The sequence below is a fragment of the Schistocerca serialis genome, chromosome 1 (genome assembly GCF_023864345.2).
Source record: "Schistocerca serialis cubense isolate TAMUIC-IGC-003099 chromosome 1, iqSchSeri2.2, whole genome shotgun sequence".
NCBI lineage: Eukaryota > Metazoa > Arthropoda > Insecta > Orthoptera > Acrididae > Schistocerca > Schistocerca serialis.
In genome coordinates, this window is record NC_064638.1 from 385533551 (window position 1) to 385550150 (window position 16600).

At 38.1% G+C, this 16600-nt stretch overlaps 1 protein-coding gene across 4 annotated transcripts in view; it reads right to left on the bottom strand.

Annotated features, from left to right (window-relative positions):
* LOC126470994 (exportin-7) overlaps positions 1 to 16600 on the bottom strand; it is a 244019-nt gene that overhangs the window by 22160 nt on the left and 205259 nt on the right. For 2 of the 4 annotated variants that reach the window (XM_050099047.1, XM_050099056.1), the window contains exons 18-21: positions 6115 to 6277; positions 5513 to 5590; positions 3793 to 3974; positions 2507 to 2634 (exon numbers count right to left, since the gene is read on the bottom strand). In XM_050099047.1, coding sequence (XP_049955004.1) covers positions 2507 to 2634; positions 3793 to 3974; positions 5513 to 5590; positions 6115 to 6277 — 551 coding nt within the window. The remainder of the gene's footprint in view (positions 1 to 2506; positions 2635 to 3792; positions 3975 to 5512; positions 5591 to 6114; positions 6278 to 16600) is intronic. The other 2 variants (XM_050099063.1, XM_050099072.1) reach the window with 1 other exon arrangement.

A 16600-nucleotide genomic window follows, 5' to 3' on the forward strand; every position in this document is an offset into this window, starting at 1 on the left:
CGACGACAACTTTTCATGAACACGTAACAATTTGTATTCTGCCTTAAATAGAACATTCAAAGTTGCACTGTCACATGCCACAGGACAATTCACTATATGCCCTTGAGTCAAAAGTGTCGCTTCAAAGAGCAAAGATTTTTCATATTAATGTTGTCTTGCAAAGTTGTGAGAGTTACATATGCAGACAAGCTCGAGATTAACATCTGGTGATATAATACACTTTCCTTAAAAATTATCCAAATAGAAAGGGTATCAGTAGATGTAAAGTACATGTATAGACAAACAAATGATTACAATTTAAAAGAATGAATGATTTATTCAAGAGAGTGAGTTTCACATATTGAGCAAGTCAGTAATGCATTGGTTCACTTCTGGTCCTTATGCAAGCGGTTATTCAGCTTGGCACTGATTGGCATAGTTGTTGGATATCCTCCTGAGTAATATTGTGCGAAACTCTGTCCAACTGATGCATTAGATTGCCAAAATTCTGAGATGATTGGAGGGCCCTACTCATAATGATCCAACTGTTCGCTGTTCGGGAAGTGATTGGTTGGTTTGTTGATCTCGGGGAGGGGACCAAACAGCGAGGTCATCGGTCCTATCGGATTAGGGAAGGGAGTCATCTGTGCCCTTTCAAAGAAACCATCCCAGTATTTGCCTGAAGCGATTTAGGGAATCATGGAAAACCTAAATCAGGATGGCTGCATATGGGTTTGAACCACTGTCCTCCTGAATGCAAGTCCAGTGAGCTAACCACTGCACCATCTCGCTCAAGTGGGGGAGGTGACCTTGCTGACCAAGGTAGGGTTTGTCAACTATGAAGACAAGCAGTAGAAACTCGCACCATGTGCAGATGGGCATTATCTTGCTGAAATGCAAGCTCAGGATGGCTTGCCATGAAGGGCAGCAAAATGAGGCACAGAATATTATTGACATCCCACTGTACTGTAAGGGTGCTCCAGATGATAACAAAGGGGTTCTGCAATGAAAATAAATGGCACCCCTCACCATCACTTGTGGTTGTCGGGTTGCATGGTGGGTGGCAGTCAGGTTGGTAACCCTCTGATGTCTGTGGTGTCTCCAGACATGTCTTTGGCCTGGAATCTCCTTGACTGAAGTAGAATTGTCTTCATTGATAAGCCTTGCTTCGAAATGGACCCTGATGACCATTGAAGATGTGTCTAGAGACGCCCCACACAGCAGTGTTATACCAAACTGACTGTTGCCCACCAAACAGTCTGACAACGAGGACTTACATTTTGGGGTCATTTCTATTCATAGCAGGACCCCTTTGGTTTGTCACCTGTGACACACTTACAGTACAGTGGTACAGTGACAAAATTTTACACCGTTTCTTGCCCTTCATGGCAATCCATCCTGGGTTTACATTTCAGCAAGATAATGCCGCCACCTCCCCTCCCCCCCACAAAGCGAGAATTTCTACTTCTTGTCTTTTGGCTTAAAAATTATACCTTGGCCAGCAAGGTCATCGGATCTCTCCCCAATAGAGAACATTTAGGGCATTACGGGTAGGGCCCTCCAACTGACTATCAATCAATGCTAAGCTGAGTCACTGCTTGCATAAGGGACAGAGGTGGACCAACATGTTATTGACTTACTTGATTTGTGGAGCTCTTTCTCTTGAATTAGAGAGTATATCCTGAATTCCACCAAAGCTGTCTGAATTCCCTTGTCAGTGTTTTCAGTGAACAATGTATGAGGTCAAACTGCAGCAAGAGTATTATACACTGAAATTACTCCTCTGTACCCCAAAATTATTTTCAGGTGGTAGAGTACAAAGCACAGCCTTTTGAAATCTCTACAGACACTTCATTGAAGTAATGATACACTGTTCATTTTCAAGAATAAATGTACTGCAAAACTGACTGGTACTCTTTTTCTACTGTAGTGAGTTATAACTTTTGTCAAATGCTACAACAAGAATAATAGAAGCAATTCAAGTTCTTGGGTAAGGAGCTTGTGTGGACAGAAATAACCATGCAGAAAAGGAAGTCGTGCAATGCCCAGCAGTAGCTGAACTTTCTTCATCTTCACTGTAAGATATTTTTCACAAACTCATGTCCCCAACTAGTTCTTAGATAAACACAGTTCTGTATGGTCCCCTGCAAAAATGTTGAAGTGGTGAGGTTAGACTGCACATGCAACTTACATCAGTCGATAGAGACCAAATCGATGCGTATGTTAACAGATTCAGGAGGCTGCTTTGCTTTGGGTGGGGTGGGGGGTGGGGGGGGGTTGGAGAACTATGTGAGACAGAGAGAAGTTACACTGAAGGACACAATTTCTTAGAGCTCTCTCTCACACTACCAGCAAAAAAAGTATTCATTGGGGCTTTCAAAAAAAGACTTCATGATACGGGATTATTTCATGTTTACCCGCGTTTAAGTCAGTCCTACCTGCAAATACACTAGTCTACAGGTAAACAAAAGTGAACAATAGCATCCTTTTATAACTCTTATTAATAAATCAATACTAATTGACCTACCTATCTCTGTTTTTTGTTAACAAGTTCCGCTCAATTCCTTCCATGAGATTTTCAAACCATTGTGCCATTGCAGCTTGTTTGTCTGGTGGCTGACTCCTTATTATATTTTCCCTCAGCTGATTGAAATACTATAACAGAAGTCAGAAAACATGCAATTTCAAGCAAAAACTTCTTGCAAGTAATACATTACAGTCCAGAAAAAAAAAAACAATTACAATGAAAGATGAGACAATGATCATTATCAGTCCTCTTTTTTAATAGTATAGGACATTTGACAGATATGGAAGGGAAGGAAGTCAGAAAATTCATTGTAACTAACTACTTTTGCCCCAGAAACTCTTATGTTATGTAGTGTGAATGAATTACACACTTATTTCTGTTATTAACCCCATACTTTTTCACTGTTATATAAATCATCTACTAATAATCAGCATGGAAGCACACTGAAATATGAAGTATATTAAATATCATGTGAAGAGTTTTGTTCCAAATTCCGTATCTTACAAATCAGCCACAGAAATTATGACTAACTAACTAACTTAAGATTTGAAAAAAGAAAGGGTTTACATTCTGTCAATAACCAGATCATTAGAGATTGGGCACGAGGCAAATAACAGGGAAGGAAATTGACTGTGCCCTTTCAGAGGAATATTCTAGCATCTACCTTAAGAAAGGAGGACAGCTCTCTAATGAAAGCACAGAATCTAAATCAGGATAGCCAATTGGGGATCTGAAACACTGTCCTTCTGAATACAAGCAGTGTGTAAAGAGTTGAGTGAATTGCTGACCTGACAATTGCCATAGTCAATTGTCATGGCAATTACCATAATATTCCAGTATATTAAAATACATTCATCTGGGACTGACACAGCATGGTGAAGGGAAGAAAAGAAGCAAAGACTAAATCATAAAGACGCACTGATCACAAAGTCGTCAGAAACTAAGCACAAGGAAGAGGCTGTTACCCAGATGTAAAGTTTGACTCATTTTCACATACTTCCATGTCGTGTAACCCTCTCTTTGTTTGCCTCTTTCTGAGTACGATCATGAAAGATTATACTATGTAAGAAAGATTCAGCCAGATGTTTGTTATCTTTGTTGTACCATTGAATCTGAATAACTTGGTAGGTTAAAGTCAAAGAATAATTCAACAATGTGTGGCTATAAAACAATTATGAAACAAAGTCATTTTCTTGATAGAGTTATTTTCAACTTACAATAAAAGATGGTACCATAGATAAAATAAAAATATTTGTCAGTATTCATATTCTACAACACAAACTTACCTCTTCATTTAATAAAATGAGGCCTAAAAGAGGTCGAGACATAGACCACTGATTTCTACAGTCTTCAAACATAATAACATTGAGTACAGTGCTGAGAATTTGCTGAAGAATTTCTGGGTGTAGCTCAAGTACTTGGAGGAAAACGTCACTCGGTGCTGGAACACCTCGTCGTGTCTTCTTCCCTTTGTTTTATACATAAAAAGTGTATATAAAGAACTAATAAAGTGTATTGTAGAGTTATATCACTAGAAAGAAAAAGTAATACATGAAATATATAGCTACTTTTTCCAGAATCAGAGAAATAGAAAGGTACAACTGAGGGATGAAGTCAAGTTAAAAAAAAAATTAATAAAAGTAACTTTGAAGAAATGATATTGTTTAAAAATTACATAAAACTTTTATGAGATGCAAGATTAAAAAAACTCAATTTGATATTTGACATAAATTAAAAACAATAACAACAAAAGGTTCCTTAGACATACATAAAAGAAACTTAGGGCTGTCAGAATGTTAACAATTAACAGATCCAAAATCTTACAAATGAATTATTAATTTTTCACTATTTTAAGAGTTAAGCTCATGTTCTGAAAATTTATTTTTTACAACTTCACACTAAGCTTATTCTGCCCCAACAAATTACACAAAAGTTTCCTTTAATGTTCTCCTGGTCAATGAAATTAAATATTTATGTAGGCAGAAAGATTTATACTGAAGGAATTCAACCGATGTTTAATGAGGTACGATCAAAATATATTAGGGTAATGGTTGAGTACTGCAGTATGGACAGTCTTTCAGTCATCAAGCTTTGTTACCTGTTCTACAGAAATAAATTTTCAAGAGGAGGAAGAGATTTAGTGTTTAACATCTCGTCAACAATTAGGTCATTAGAGACGGAACACAAGCTCGGATGAGGGAAGGATGGGGAAGGAAATTGGTCACACCATTTCAAAGGAACCATCATGGCATTTGCCTTAAGCAATTTAGGGAAATCACAGAAAATCTAAATCAGGACAGTTCGCACAGGTTTGAACCTCTCTCCTCCCAGTGTAACATAAATTTTGAAAATGAGAACACACAGTGTACTGACTTTTCTCTTCTTCATGCTCCCAGTTTATTTTAATAAAATAATAACATTAACAAATCCAACAACAAAATGTGCCTATTCCCTATTAAAAATAGCCTTAAACTGCACAGAAATTTTTCTTAAGGGCTTCTGGACTTCCTATATTTTTTGAGGAGCATCAATGTGAATTTGAATGCGCTGGTCCAGAACGGAAACTGTGTATGTTTTATTTAGCCTGTGTAAAGGGTAGTCTTTCAGATCTAATAAACTGAATGTTTCCTTCAAAAACTAGTACTTGAAATGGGACTGGTTAATACCTGTAGCATTTGCCAGGATGGATATGAAATATGACCTAAATGGAAGGTAGGCTTATGCAGTACATTAAGGCTTGAGTCATATTTCTGTCCATTGTGGTTGCTTGGTTGCTATTTTCTTTAGATTCTTCTAGTGTGTTAACTAATTTGTTGGTAAAAATCACTAATAGTGCAACATATTTTAATGTGTATGTAATAAAAGTGTGGAGTGGGCTTTGCATATCTGTGGCACATTTACTTTTACACCGTGCAAAAATCTGCAGAACACAACAACTTAGTCCATAAACATCCATGCTCATATATCATTGTTGCCTACCTATTAATCCTGAATCAAGATATTTACCTTTTTGTGTTAACTGCTTGAACAGATATGTGACAATATGATCCAAAGTTGCACAACAACCAGTGCACACCATTGTGTCTGTAATGCAAATGATAGGGTTAATAACTCATAAACAAACAATAGTTTCTATTATTTATATCACAAAACTGGAACAATTGCAGTCTTCATATGATTTTTAAGTTAACATGCATTTCTTGATGTGACTGACAGCACTCTTGACACTTTAATAGTTACCTCAACAAACAATGCACATTTAAAAACATGAGAAATAGAGGAATAGATACTATAAAGCACAAAGAACTTTGTGTTCTACATACTTGAATGACATGCTAAATAACTAAAAACATACCACTATCAGTGTCATAAAAACAAATAAACAGATGGAAGCAATCACTACGATAAGGATCACTGATTAACACAGTCACAGACATATTCATCCTGACCCAAATACTAAGTGCTAAATTTCTTTGAAATAAGGTGAAGAAAACCACAAAGAAAGCCAACTGCATATCATGCTTTTGCACAGCTAATGACATGTATTAGCCTTAAAACAAAGGTCAAAAAAGTGGTATAGGGTCTAATGAAGATGTCTGCGACTATACCTGTGAAGAAATTGAGGTTCACACCTAAAGCTGTAAGACCCTCAGAGATTGATGACAGTATGTAGAGAAATACGCGTGGCTCTAGTGTTGAGAGGAAACTCATATGATCCTGTGCAAGGCACTCCAGTAGAACGTAATACGTTTGAGACAACTTCGGATAATCCTGTAAGAGAAATTTTTTATTAATATATTAAATATTATCTGTACACTAATTTATCAAGCACCTATAGTAATTCAGAATACTAAAGGAACACTAATATGTAGGACACAGTATCAATTACGCAAACATATAAACAAAGCCAAGAAAGCAACTTTACCAATTACTCTTAAATCACACATTATTTTGGTGTTACAACAAAACTACACCTACGAGGGTTGTACCAAAACTAAGGTTCCCATATTTTTTACAAATAGAAAAGATTGTTTATTGTTATTAATTTATATGTCGTTGAAAAGCTTACACTTTTGTCTATTTTTCAACACTCTTTTGAAGACTATGCTCCAGCTTTTGTATTCTAAGTTTAAGGAGTTTCCCACCAACCCACCGAGGAAGCGTGTGCCACCGAAGCGTGTGCCACCTAAGTGTTCCTTTAACATAGGGAAGAGATGATAATTGCTGGGGGCTGAGTCCAGGCTGTACGGGGATGAGGCATAACAGTCCACCCAAATTTCTTCAAAAGCTCCTGTGTTTGACGAGCGACGTGGGGTCAAGCATTGTCATGAAGAAGCACTACTCTCTCCGTCAGTCGTCCTCTCTTGCCGGAGTTTGGTCAATGTTTCACAATATCTGTCTGAGTTTATTGTTGTCCCAGGTTGCATGAAATCAATGAGGAGTACCCGCTTCCAACCTCAAAACACAGTTACCGTAACCTTTCCTGCCGACTGCGTTTGGTTTTAATTTCTTTGGTGGCGGTGAAACGGAGTGACACCACCGACAAGATTGTTGTTTTGCTTCGAGGGTGTAATGAAACACCCACGTTTCATCTCCTCTGATGATTGAGTCCAACAACTTCTCCTTGTTGCCTTCCCCCTCACATTGTTGAAGAAACTTGCAAGCATAGTCAACGCGTTGCTCCTTGTGTCCATCAGTCAGCATCCAGGGGAATGAGCGAGCACACATCTTGCGATAACCCACCATTTTTGTTTAAGTTCTTTCCATTGTGCCGTGGGAAGCTTCAGGAATGCATTCAGTAAGTTCACGGACAGTGACCCTCCGATCTTTGAGCAGCTCACTGTTGATTTTCTGGACAATGGCATCCAAAACTGACAGTCTTCCACTCTGTTCTTCATTGTGAACTTCTGTGCGACCCTCAGCAAAATCCCTGCACCATTTGCAGACATGCTGAATGGACATGCACTCTTCACCATAAACCTCAGTCAGTTGCCGATGAATCTCCACGGGCGGTAACTTCCTTGTGTGGAGAAACCGGATTACTGCTCGAATCTCGCACTTGGTGGGAGCGGTGATCGACACTTCCATCTCTGATGGCTGCCAAGCCAACACTGAGCGATGTAGCAAATCGCGAATGAGCGGGTTTGAGAGTGGGGGAACCACTGCACACAGCACTGTTGTCAGATTTAGCCTAGCACCTTCCCTCAAGGCTGTAACTCATTGGGAACCTTACTTTTGGTACAACCCTCATAAAAAGTCATGGGATCAATATATATAGATCAGTTACATATTGTTTTTCTAGTAAAAGCATTATAAAAGTTAACTGCACCTATTAGAGATGCAGTGTCTTCCCTTGCCTTTACAAGATGCAGCTTGAGAATAGAATTTTGATAAGAATATCTTCTAAAGCTATTTCTAAGTAGAAACCAAAATCTGTTATATTAATTAAATAAAATTAAATAAAATTTACTGTTAGATAAAAATTGCTGTATCCAATTCATCACTGATTTGAAACTTCTCTTAGTGGCTGCAAATCTGAATATCACTATCAGAATATTGGCTAAAAGATAAGTAGAAATTTTCTAGTCTCTTCTGTTAGTCACAAACATTCAGTTGTTTATGTTCTCTCACTGAACAGTTTCCACAATACTGTATGTATGAGGTGGAAGTATGAAAACAGCATAGTACTCATCTTATGGGGAGCTGAGACAGGTAGGATGGCAAAGATTTTAGGTCTGAGGGGGGAGGGGGTTGTGTTAATTTGGTTTGTGAACCAATCACACCATTCATAATCTAGCATGTAAATGAGCCCAAGCTCACTACCTCAGAAGGTATTTACAATACATGTAGCATATTTGAAAGTCATAATGCCTACTTCTTTTGTCTCAATACAACAAAGGAAATATGCCAGACAATTTCAAACCAATCACAAAATCTAGCATTGTTACTATGAGAGTCCAACCTCATCACACAGTAAGAGGTGAATTGTTTGAAAGTTGGGGTGTAACTGTCACATTCTAAAAAACTATCAAATAGAGAATAAGGCCTATTTTCTTTGCCATAAGGAGAATGGAAGGAAGATTATTAAGAAGACTCTGTGCAAAACAGAGTGCCAATAATTGGGCTTACATTCCAATCACACTCAAATACCTGATGGATTTTCATAATAAATGATCACCCAGTTTCTTTTCTTCATAATTATTAATCTCCCACTTCCTTCTCCAACCAACAGCTTTGGTCTTGTCCAATCTGACTTAGCCACATTTTGTTCAAAGGGAGGCGAGGCAGAGTAGTGTAAAGTTAGCACAGATTTGTGTGTCTATGGAAAAATCTATGCACGAAGCGTACAACAACTACAACCATAATATCTGGCTGAGAACTCAAGAAAATTGTGGTTCTATGTAAAATTGTTAAGCGGGTCTATGGTTTCCATGCAGTCACTCACTGAGCAGCCTGGTGTGGCAGTTGAAGACAGCAAAACGAGAGTCAAAGTTTTAAATTCTGTGTTTATTAATTGTTTATGCAGAAGAATCATACAAAAATACCACTGTTTGACCATCACACAGAATCCCATATGGATGTCATAGTAATGAGCATCCCTGGCAGAGAGAAACAACTGAATGAGTTGAGAACAAGTCACTAGGTTGGGACAGAATTCCAATGCGGTTTTACAAAAAGTACTCTACGGCATTGGCTCCTTACTTGGCTTGCATTTATCGCGAATCTCTCAACCGGTGCTAGGTCCCAAGCGACTGGAAAAAAGAGCAGATCACTCTTGTGTATAAGAAGGATAAAAGAATGGACTCACAAATATAAAGATCAATATCCTTAACACTGGTTTGCATTGGAATTCTAGAACATATTCCGAGCCTGAATATAACAAATTTTGTAGAGAGCAAAAAGTTATGTCCAAGGATCACAAGGCTTTTGAAACTCAGGTTGCCTTTCTCTCTCATGATATACTGCAGGCCATGGGTGAATGGCAACAAGCAGATTCCATATTTTTAGATTTCCGAAAAGCATTTAACATGGTACCCCACTGTAGCCTGTTAACGAAGGTATGAGCATACAGAATAGATTCCCAGATATGTCAGTGACACAAAGACTTCTTAAGTAATAGAACTGAATATGCTCTCTTCAATGGTGAGTGTTCATCACAGACAATGGTTCATCAGGAGTGCTCCAGGGAAGTGTGATAGGTCCACTGTTATTTTCTATATAAATAAATGATCTGTCTGACAGGTTGCGCAGCAATCTGCGGCTGTTTGCTGATGATGCTGTGGTGTATGGGAAGGGGGTCAAAGATAAGTGACGGTGAAATGATACAAGATGACTTGGACAAAATATCTAGTTGGTGTGATGAAGCACAATTTACTCTAAAGCAGATGAGTACAAAAAACAAAACCATAATGATCAGATACAGCATTAGCATCATCCTGCTTGATGGAGTCACGTCATTTACATATCTGTGTGTAATGTTGCAAACCGATGTGAAATGGAATGAACATGTGAGGATTGTGGTAGGGAAGGCGAATAGTCGAGTTTGGTTTATTGTGAGAATTTTATGAAACTGTGGTTCATCTGTAAAAGAGACTGCACATATGATGCTAGTGCGACATATTCTTGAATACTGCTTGAGTGTTTGGGATCCTTTCCATGTTGCATTAAAGGAAGACATTGAAGCAATTCAGAGGTGGGCTGCTAGATCTGTTATCAGTAGGTTTGAACAAAACATAAGTGTTACAGAGATGCTTTGGGAACTCAAATCGGAATCCCTAGAGGGAAGGCAACATACTATTCGAGGAACACTACTGAGAAAATTTACAGAACTGGAATCTGACGCTGACTTCAGAACAATCCTACCGATACGATCATTTATTTAACGTGAGGACCATGAAGGTAAGGCGTGAGAAATTAGGGCTCATATACAGGCACACAGACAGTTGTTTTTCCCTCACTCTATATGAGAAGGGAACAAGTATTAGTGATACAAGGTACCCCATGTCAGGCACTGTATGGAGGTTTGCAGAATATTTATGTAGATGGAGATGTAGATGTCCTGTCATTGAGACATATTAGAGACAGAGCACAAGCTGGGACTGGGGATGCCCATTCAGAGGAACCGTCGAAGCATTTGCCTTAAATGATTCACAGGGATTGAAAGAAATCCAAATCTGAACTGGTCTACAGGATTTTGAACTGCTGTTCTCCTAAATGTGAGTGTCATATCTCACCACTGTGCCCCCTCTGCTCAGAGCATAGCAAGTTTCTGCAATTTGAGAGCTGTTGCAGGTATTGGAATATGAATCTCCTCAAAAGTTCAAAGATACTGGGGGAAAAAAGGTGATGAATCATATTGAAACCTGAAGAAAAGTGTTAATCTGAAACAATAAGTATAACGCTTAAAGCGATTTCTACCTAACTATATTTTGTGCACCTGCTTTTTCTCCTGCTTTGTTGCCATTCTCCATTTCTCTATGGGTTCGGCACTGTTTAATGGGTTTTGGTAATATTAGAGACAGTTGGTGGATGGCTATCCCTTTTGACAGTAATATTATGCGAACTTATTATCTTACTATGGTTCTAAAAAGTGGTCACCATTCTGTGACAGCACTAAAATTTGCAATATACCACATATTCAAGACCAAATCCTAATCAGAAAGTGTAAAGATCATGAAAATAAATATTTTTTCCATGGAATTTTTGCACTTAAATGGGAGCAGTGTATAAAAGAACACAGTTTTTAATCAAAATGGTTGCCTCAGTGAGAATGTACAGTAAAAAAGGGATAAAGCACAACAGCAGCATAGACAAGACTCAGCATTAAAACCATGACATTCATGGGATAAAACAATGAGAGAATCATGATAATAATGAAGAGCAAGAGGGCAACCATCAAAAATGGTTGGGGGAGTGGTAGAATGTGCTGATGCAATGGTCATAATAAACATTTGTTTTGTGATTAATACTTGTGTTTTAATGTCAATATTGGAGTACAACACTAAAGCTCATTTCTAAAAGTGAGCCCTGACCGCACCATACACTTGTGCCGAAACAAGCGCTGTATCATTGGAGAGATACAGAGGCGAGCGAGTGTGTCAGGATATACCCTGGTTCAGTGCTACTAGAGCCGTGTCATCATAATGTGCCTGTGCATAGCATACAAAGTATTGCGCCATAATTAAGGATGAAATTAAAAATTAAAGAAGCTTTTCCATACTTTGTCGAAATGTGCTTCAATAAATAAGTGTTTAAATTGTCAAATCTCAGAGGGATCAGACAAATATCTTTCCCTGAAAAGCATTGTTTTAAGAAAAAAAAGGTGGTACTAAATAATAAAGCCAGAGAGCCAAAAATTCTTATGAAGCCTCAGTTTGATCTAAAACATTAACTATACTGAGAACTAAATTTGGAACAAAAATTTCTTTGTTTGTAATAGATTAAGTATCACTTCTATTAATGACAGAAAAATTTGATTACAGTACCTGATGAAATCCCTTAAATAATAGAGCTATAGCAAGTTTAAGACTTTGATGTAAATAACAATCAATACAAGGTATCTTAAAGTTGTAGTTCAGAGGTCATGTTCTACTGTCAGTTCTGTTCTAAAAATTCTAGATGGCAAAGTTTAAATGCATGTGAGATAAATGTTTTTCTGTGATTATAGACAACTTGATTCCATTCCCACAGAAATTACGAAGATTCTAAATTAATACACAACAGTGTTATAAAACTGTGTGTGTCCACGAAAGCGGCAATTTAGATGCTGTTACTTGGGGATAGAGTGGATGATGGCAGGTGTTTCCTTTGGCCGTCCTCTGCGCCCATATATAAATATGCCCTGAGAGGTACTGATGATCTTCACTTAGCACCCAGCTACCATATGGTCGGTGTCGGTCAAATGCTGGCTTACCTGCTGCCTCAGGTGACATCACAGCCAGGATGCAACTAAATGCATATTTTTAGCACAAATAGGAAGTGAACTCGCAAGGATTGTATACTGTCCTGGATTGCTTAGATTTAATGGAAGTAACTGTTTGTGTGCTGCCCATAATGTTAACAAAACTGCATGACAAGTGGTGAGATTATTTTCCACTTTTGTGGCGAGCAATTAACTTAGATTATTAGAAGTCAGGGCGAATCAGTCAGTTAGAGCTTAAAACTTTCATTTATAATCATAGTTCCTGAGCCCGCTGAGCAAACAGAGAGTATAAACATTTCTTTCAGGGAACAAAAGAAGAATGTGGACTTGCACACTGGAAACTATGGTCAATACATTCTCCATAGCTTTCTGGCCGACAACAAAAATAGTTTCGCAAAAGACAGCGAACAATATTTCTTATTATTAACCAGCTGCCCCACACACTGTGTTTCTTAAGTTGACAACACCGCAAAACTTAAAAGGGAATTCCTTAACGGTGCCTGAGGTAGTCATAATATCCCAATCAATTTGAGTAGGGTTCTACTACTTACCTATAAAAAGTAGTTAATGGATACTGCATTTTTTTGTAAGTCTACTACACTGCACAACACAATTAGAGGATTACTTTTTCAAAAACTTGTAATTGTCTCCAATTGCGGTGCAGAAGCTTGAAATTTGGCTCAAAAAGTGCTTACAGCCTTGCTCTGTAAAAGTGTGGCAATCTGCAACTCCACTCTCGGGCTTGGCAACACTTCAAACAGCAAGGTGTCTACACACGTGAAAAAAAAAGATCAGAGCTAAAAAGTTCATGTGAACTGTAAGTTGAAGATGTCACTTTGGCATTAAAACTCACAAAAATTCTGCCCAGTGTCACCATGGCTGTATCACATGATAGGTAGGTCATCACATCCCCTCTTACCCACAGTTCACCACTTCTTTCGATGTTTCTGTGATGGTAATAACTAGGTCACTCAGCATTGAAGTCACACGGTTTGGTTATGGGTGCCCTAGGAATGCATTTTGGACACACTGCCACTCATAATCAACATGGAACAGCAGTTTTCTTGTGAGTGGCCGAAGAAAATAATTCACACACATTGCTGTGTAGTATCATCATGAAAAGGCCTCAGGAGGTGACTTACAGGGCATTAATGAAACCTCCCATTTTCTTGGAGTTTTAATATTCACAAATTTGGCAATCGTGAATGATAGTTTGCAGTGCAATCAACAATAAGATGATGTTACTGGCAACCTTTTACACAGCTGACACCCATCATTCAACATCCCCTTATTCAACAACAACATTGTGAGCAACAACACCATTGAACATTATTGCACGCCTATGGAGAGCGGCACGACTGTAATTAGAACCACTGTGGATTATTCAAAAAATTTTCATGCAATTTGAATGTGATCTGAAGCAGAAAAAGGTTTTTATGCTTTTTCAGCCCTCCTGTTTCGCAGCGCCCTCTGACGTGATGACGGTGTCAAGGATGACACTGAAACATGCGTGAAAAAAAAAACAGCAAAGGGTCCATCTAGGACCCCCAATTCAGTAACACCCTCGGTGCCTCTTGCATGTCTTTGTTGATTACTTTAAAAATATACCTGTACAGAGAGCCAGTCACTAATTACTTGGCGCTGTCACAACTGTCATCCTTTTTGACATCCTTTAGATTCTGCACGTGGCCAGCGAGCACTAGTTCAGTAATATAGCAGCACTCAGCTGAGGAGAGTAGAAATGGCTACCTGACACCTAGTAATCAGTGACTGACACTATTTCTGTACAGGAACAGTTTTTAAGTGCCACACAAGGGTGCTCTGGCAGTGCCGAGGTTACTGCTGAACTGGGGTATCTTAGAGATAACTTTTGCATTTCATTCATGCGTATGCCCACGTCCATGTCCATGTCCATGTCCATGTCCATGCCCCCCCCCCCCCCCCCCCCCCCAGAAAGTGGCATCAACTCGAAAGACTTGTACCCAGCAAATGGTCTACCCGACGGGAGGCCCTAGTCACACGTTTTTTTTACTGTATTAATTTTTGAAAATATAATGCAAAAGCTGTTATGTAAACTCTATTTGGCCTTTTACACTGGCATGACTACCACTGACTTACCAGTTAGGATGAATGGGCATAGGCAGAAGGTGTATACTGGAAACATACAATATCCTATTTCAGAGCATGCTCTACAACATCACAGGCATGACCTCAGTGAATGTTTCAACACATGTGGCACCTGGATTCTTCCACCCAGACACCAGTTTCTCATAACTCTGCAGGTGGGAACTGTCATTACAATACGTCCTTGGTTCTAACCACCCACCTGTTCTTAATTTATGTTAATTTCTTTCATTTCAGTACTTCTCAGTAACTATTCCTTTCTTCACTCCCTTTTAGTTTCCTATATCTTTTATCTTCTACCTATCTATTTTCCCCATCCCCATATTTTGTTAGGCGCAGGACCCAACAATCAGTCTTTCCTTCTCATCCCATCCAGTAAGCAACCTCTGACCCGGGGTTTTGGGCAACTTTTCTGAACTCTGTCCTTTCCTAAAGCTCACTAGTCCATTTACTTCACTACTCTTCCTTCCCTGGCAACCTTGGCAATTTCAATGCCTGTGCAACATGTTCTCCTTTCCCTGGCTGGTAAGTAGATCTTTTATTTATCTAATTATTTTATTATATTGCACAAACTTAATGAAGTGAATTTGTTTTAAAAAATGAGACTGTACTAATGCAACATTTATATTTTTCCGTGGTGTGAAAAGAATTTATGTTTAAATGTTTGAATGATGATAACGTTAAAACAAATTAAACACATCATTTTGGGACTAATGTGACAAGTACAGTCTGTAAAAGTCTTAGTAAACTAAGTGAGCTTAGCCACCCAGTTCCATTTGGTAGATATCGGAAGAATTTGATAGACATCATAACACTACTCACTGCTGCTTAATTAAAGTATAGACATGTTGAATTCAATTTCATATTCATTACTACAAACAAGTAGCACATACAGACATGAGTGTCTTTGTAACGAGATTTCATTAAATTCTGTAACTTCTGTGTAGCAGATGTTCGTCACTGAACATACATTGCCAGCCCTAACCCAGCTTCAGCACCCACTCCCCCTCCTCTCCCTGCATATGCCTCTGTGCAAGAATCTCAAAAACTTTTTGCAATGCAACTAGAATGTTTGGTCAGCTATGTGTAATCGATGCACAGGTAATTTTTAGAAATTTAAATATTATGACAGATTAATAAAAATACCATAATTATGATGACATAAGCAAAGGTTTCAAATTAAAAAAAAAAAAATAAAATAAAAGGCAGAAAAAGATGATAGCGAAGTAATAAAACCCCAAGTGATTACTGTAACGACATGAACAAGGACTCAAAATAAAATTTAAAAAATGATTATATTTGAAACTAAATTAAACTGATAAGAATAAAGACTACATCATTTTTGATTAATATTATTTAAAAAATTAGCATGCCACTGGAACTGAACCCATGACATGCAGTTTACAATCCTATAGCTTTGGTCACGTTTTGAAGTGATACTTCTTTGCGCACGTGTAACATGCATTACACATGAGGTGAGTTACATAACTACCAAACAGACAAGTGGTGATTGTACACAAACCATACAAGATAAAAATGTGCTGTCATGGGCTGTTACACATATCTTTTTGAGATCCACAATTCAGTATATTATTTACTACCTTAGGGTACACAACGAATAAGCTGTGTTAGTGAAAATGAATGAATTTGGAGAAAACTTTGCCACCTGTGCACTACTTTACAATATGCGGAGTAAGCTATAACATTTACATCTAAATGATACTAACATTTAGATCTCAAAAGTATGAAAATCAAACACTGTGATAGCACATGTTTTTCTTAAATGGCTCATCCACAATTGTGAGTTAAGTCTCTAGTATTTTCTTGGCACAGTGACATCAGACAACAAAAATGGTTATTCTGGGTGAACTGTCAAATACAAACACGTTATCATAGTGTTTTCTTTATGGAATGCTTTTTTGGGTACAAGTCAATGCAGACGTTTCTCTAATAGAGCATTCCAAAGATTGAGTTACATTTATTTTCACACCTAAAAGAAAATAAACAAACAAATTAATTTTTGAAAGTCTTTCTTTTTCTTTTTTTTA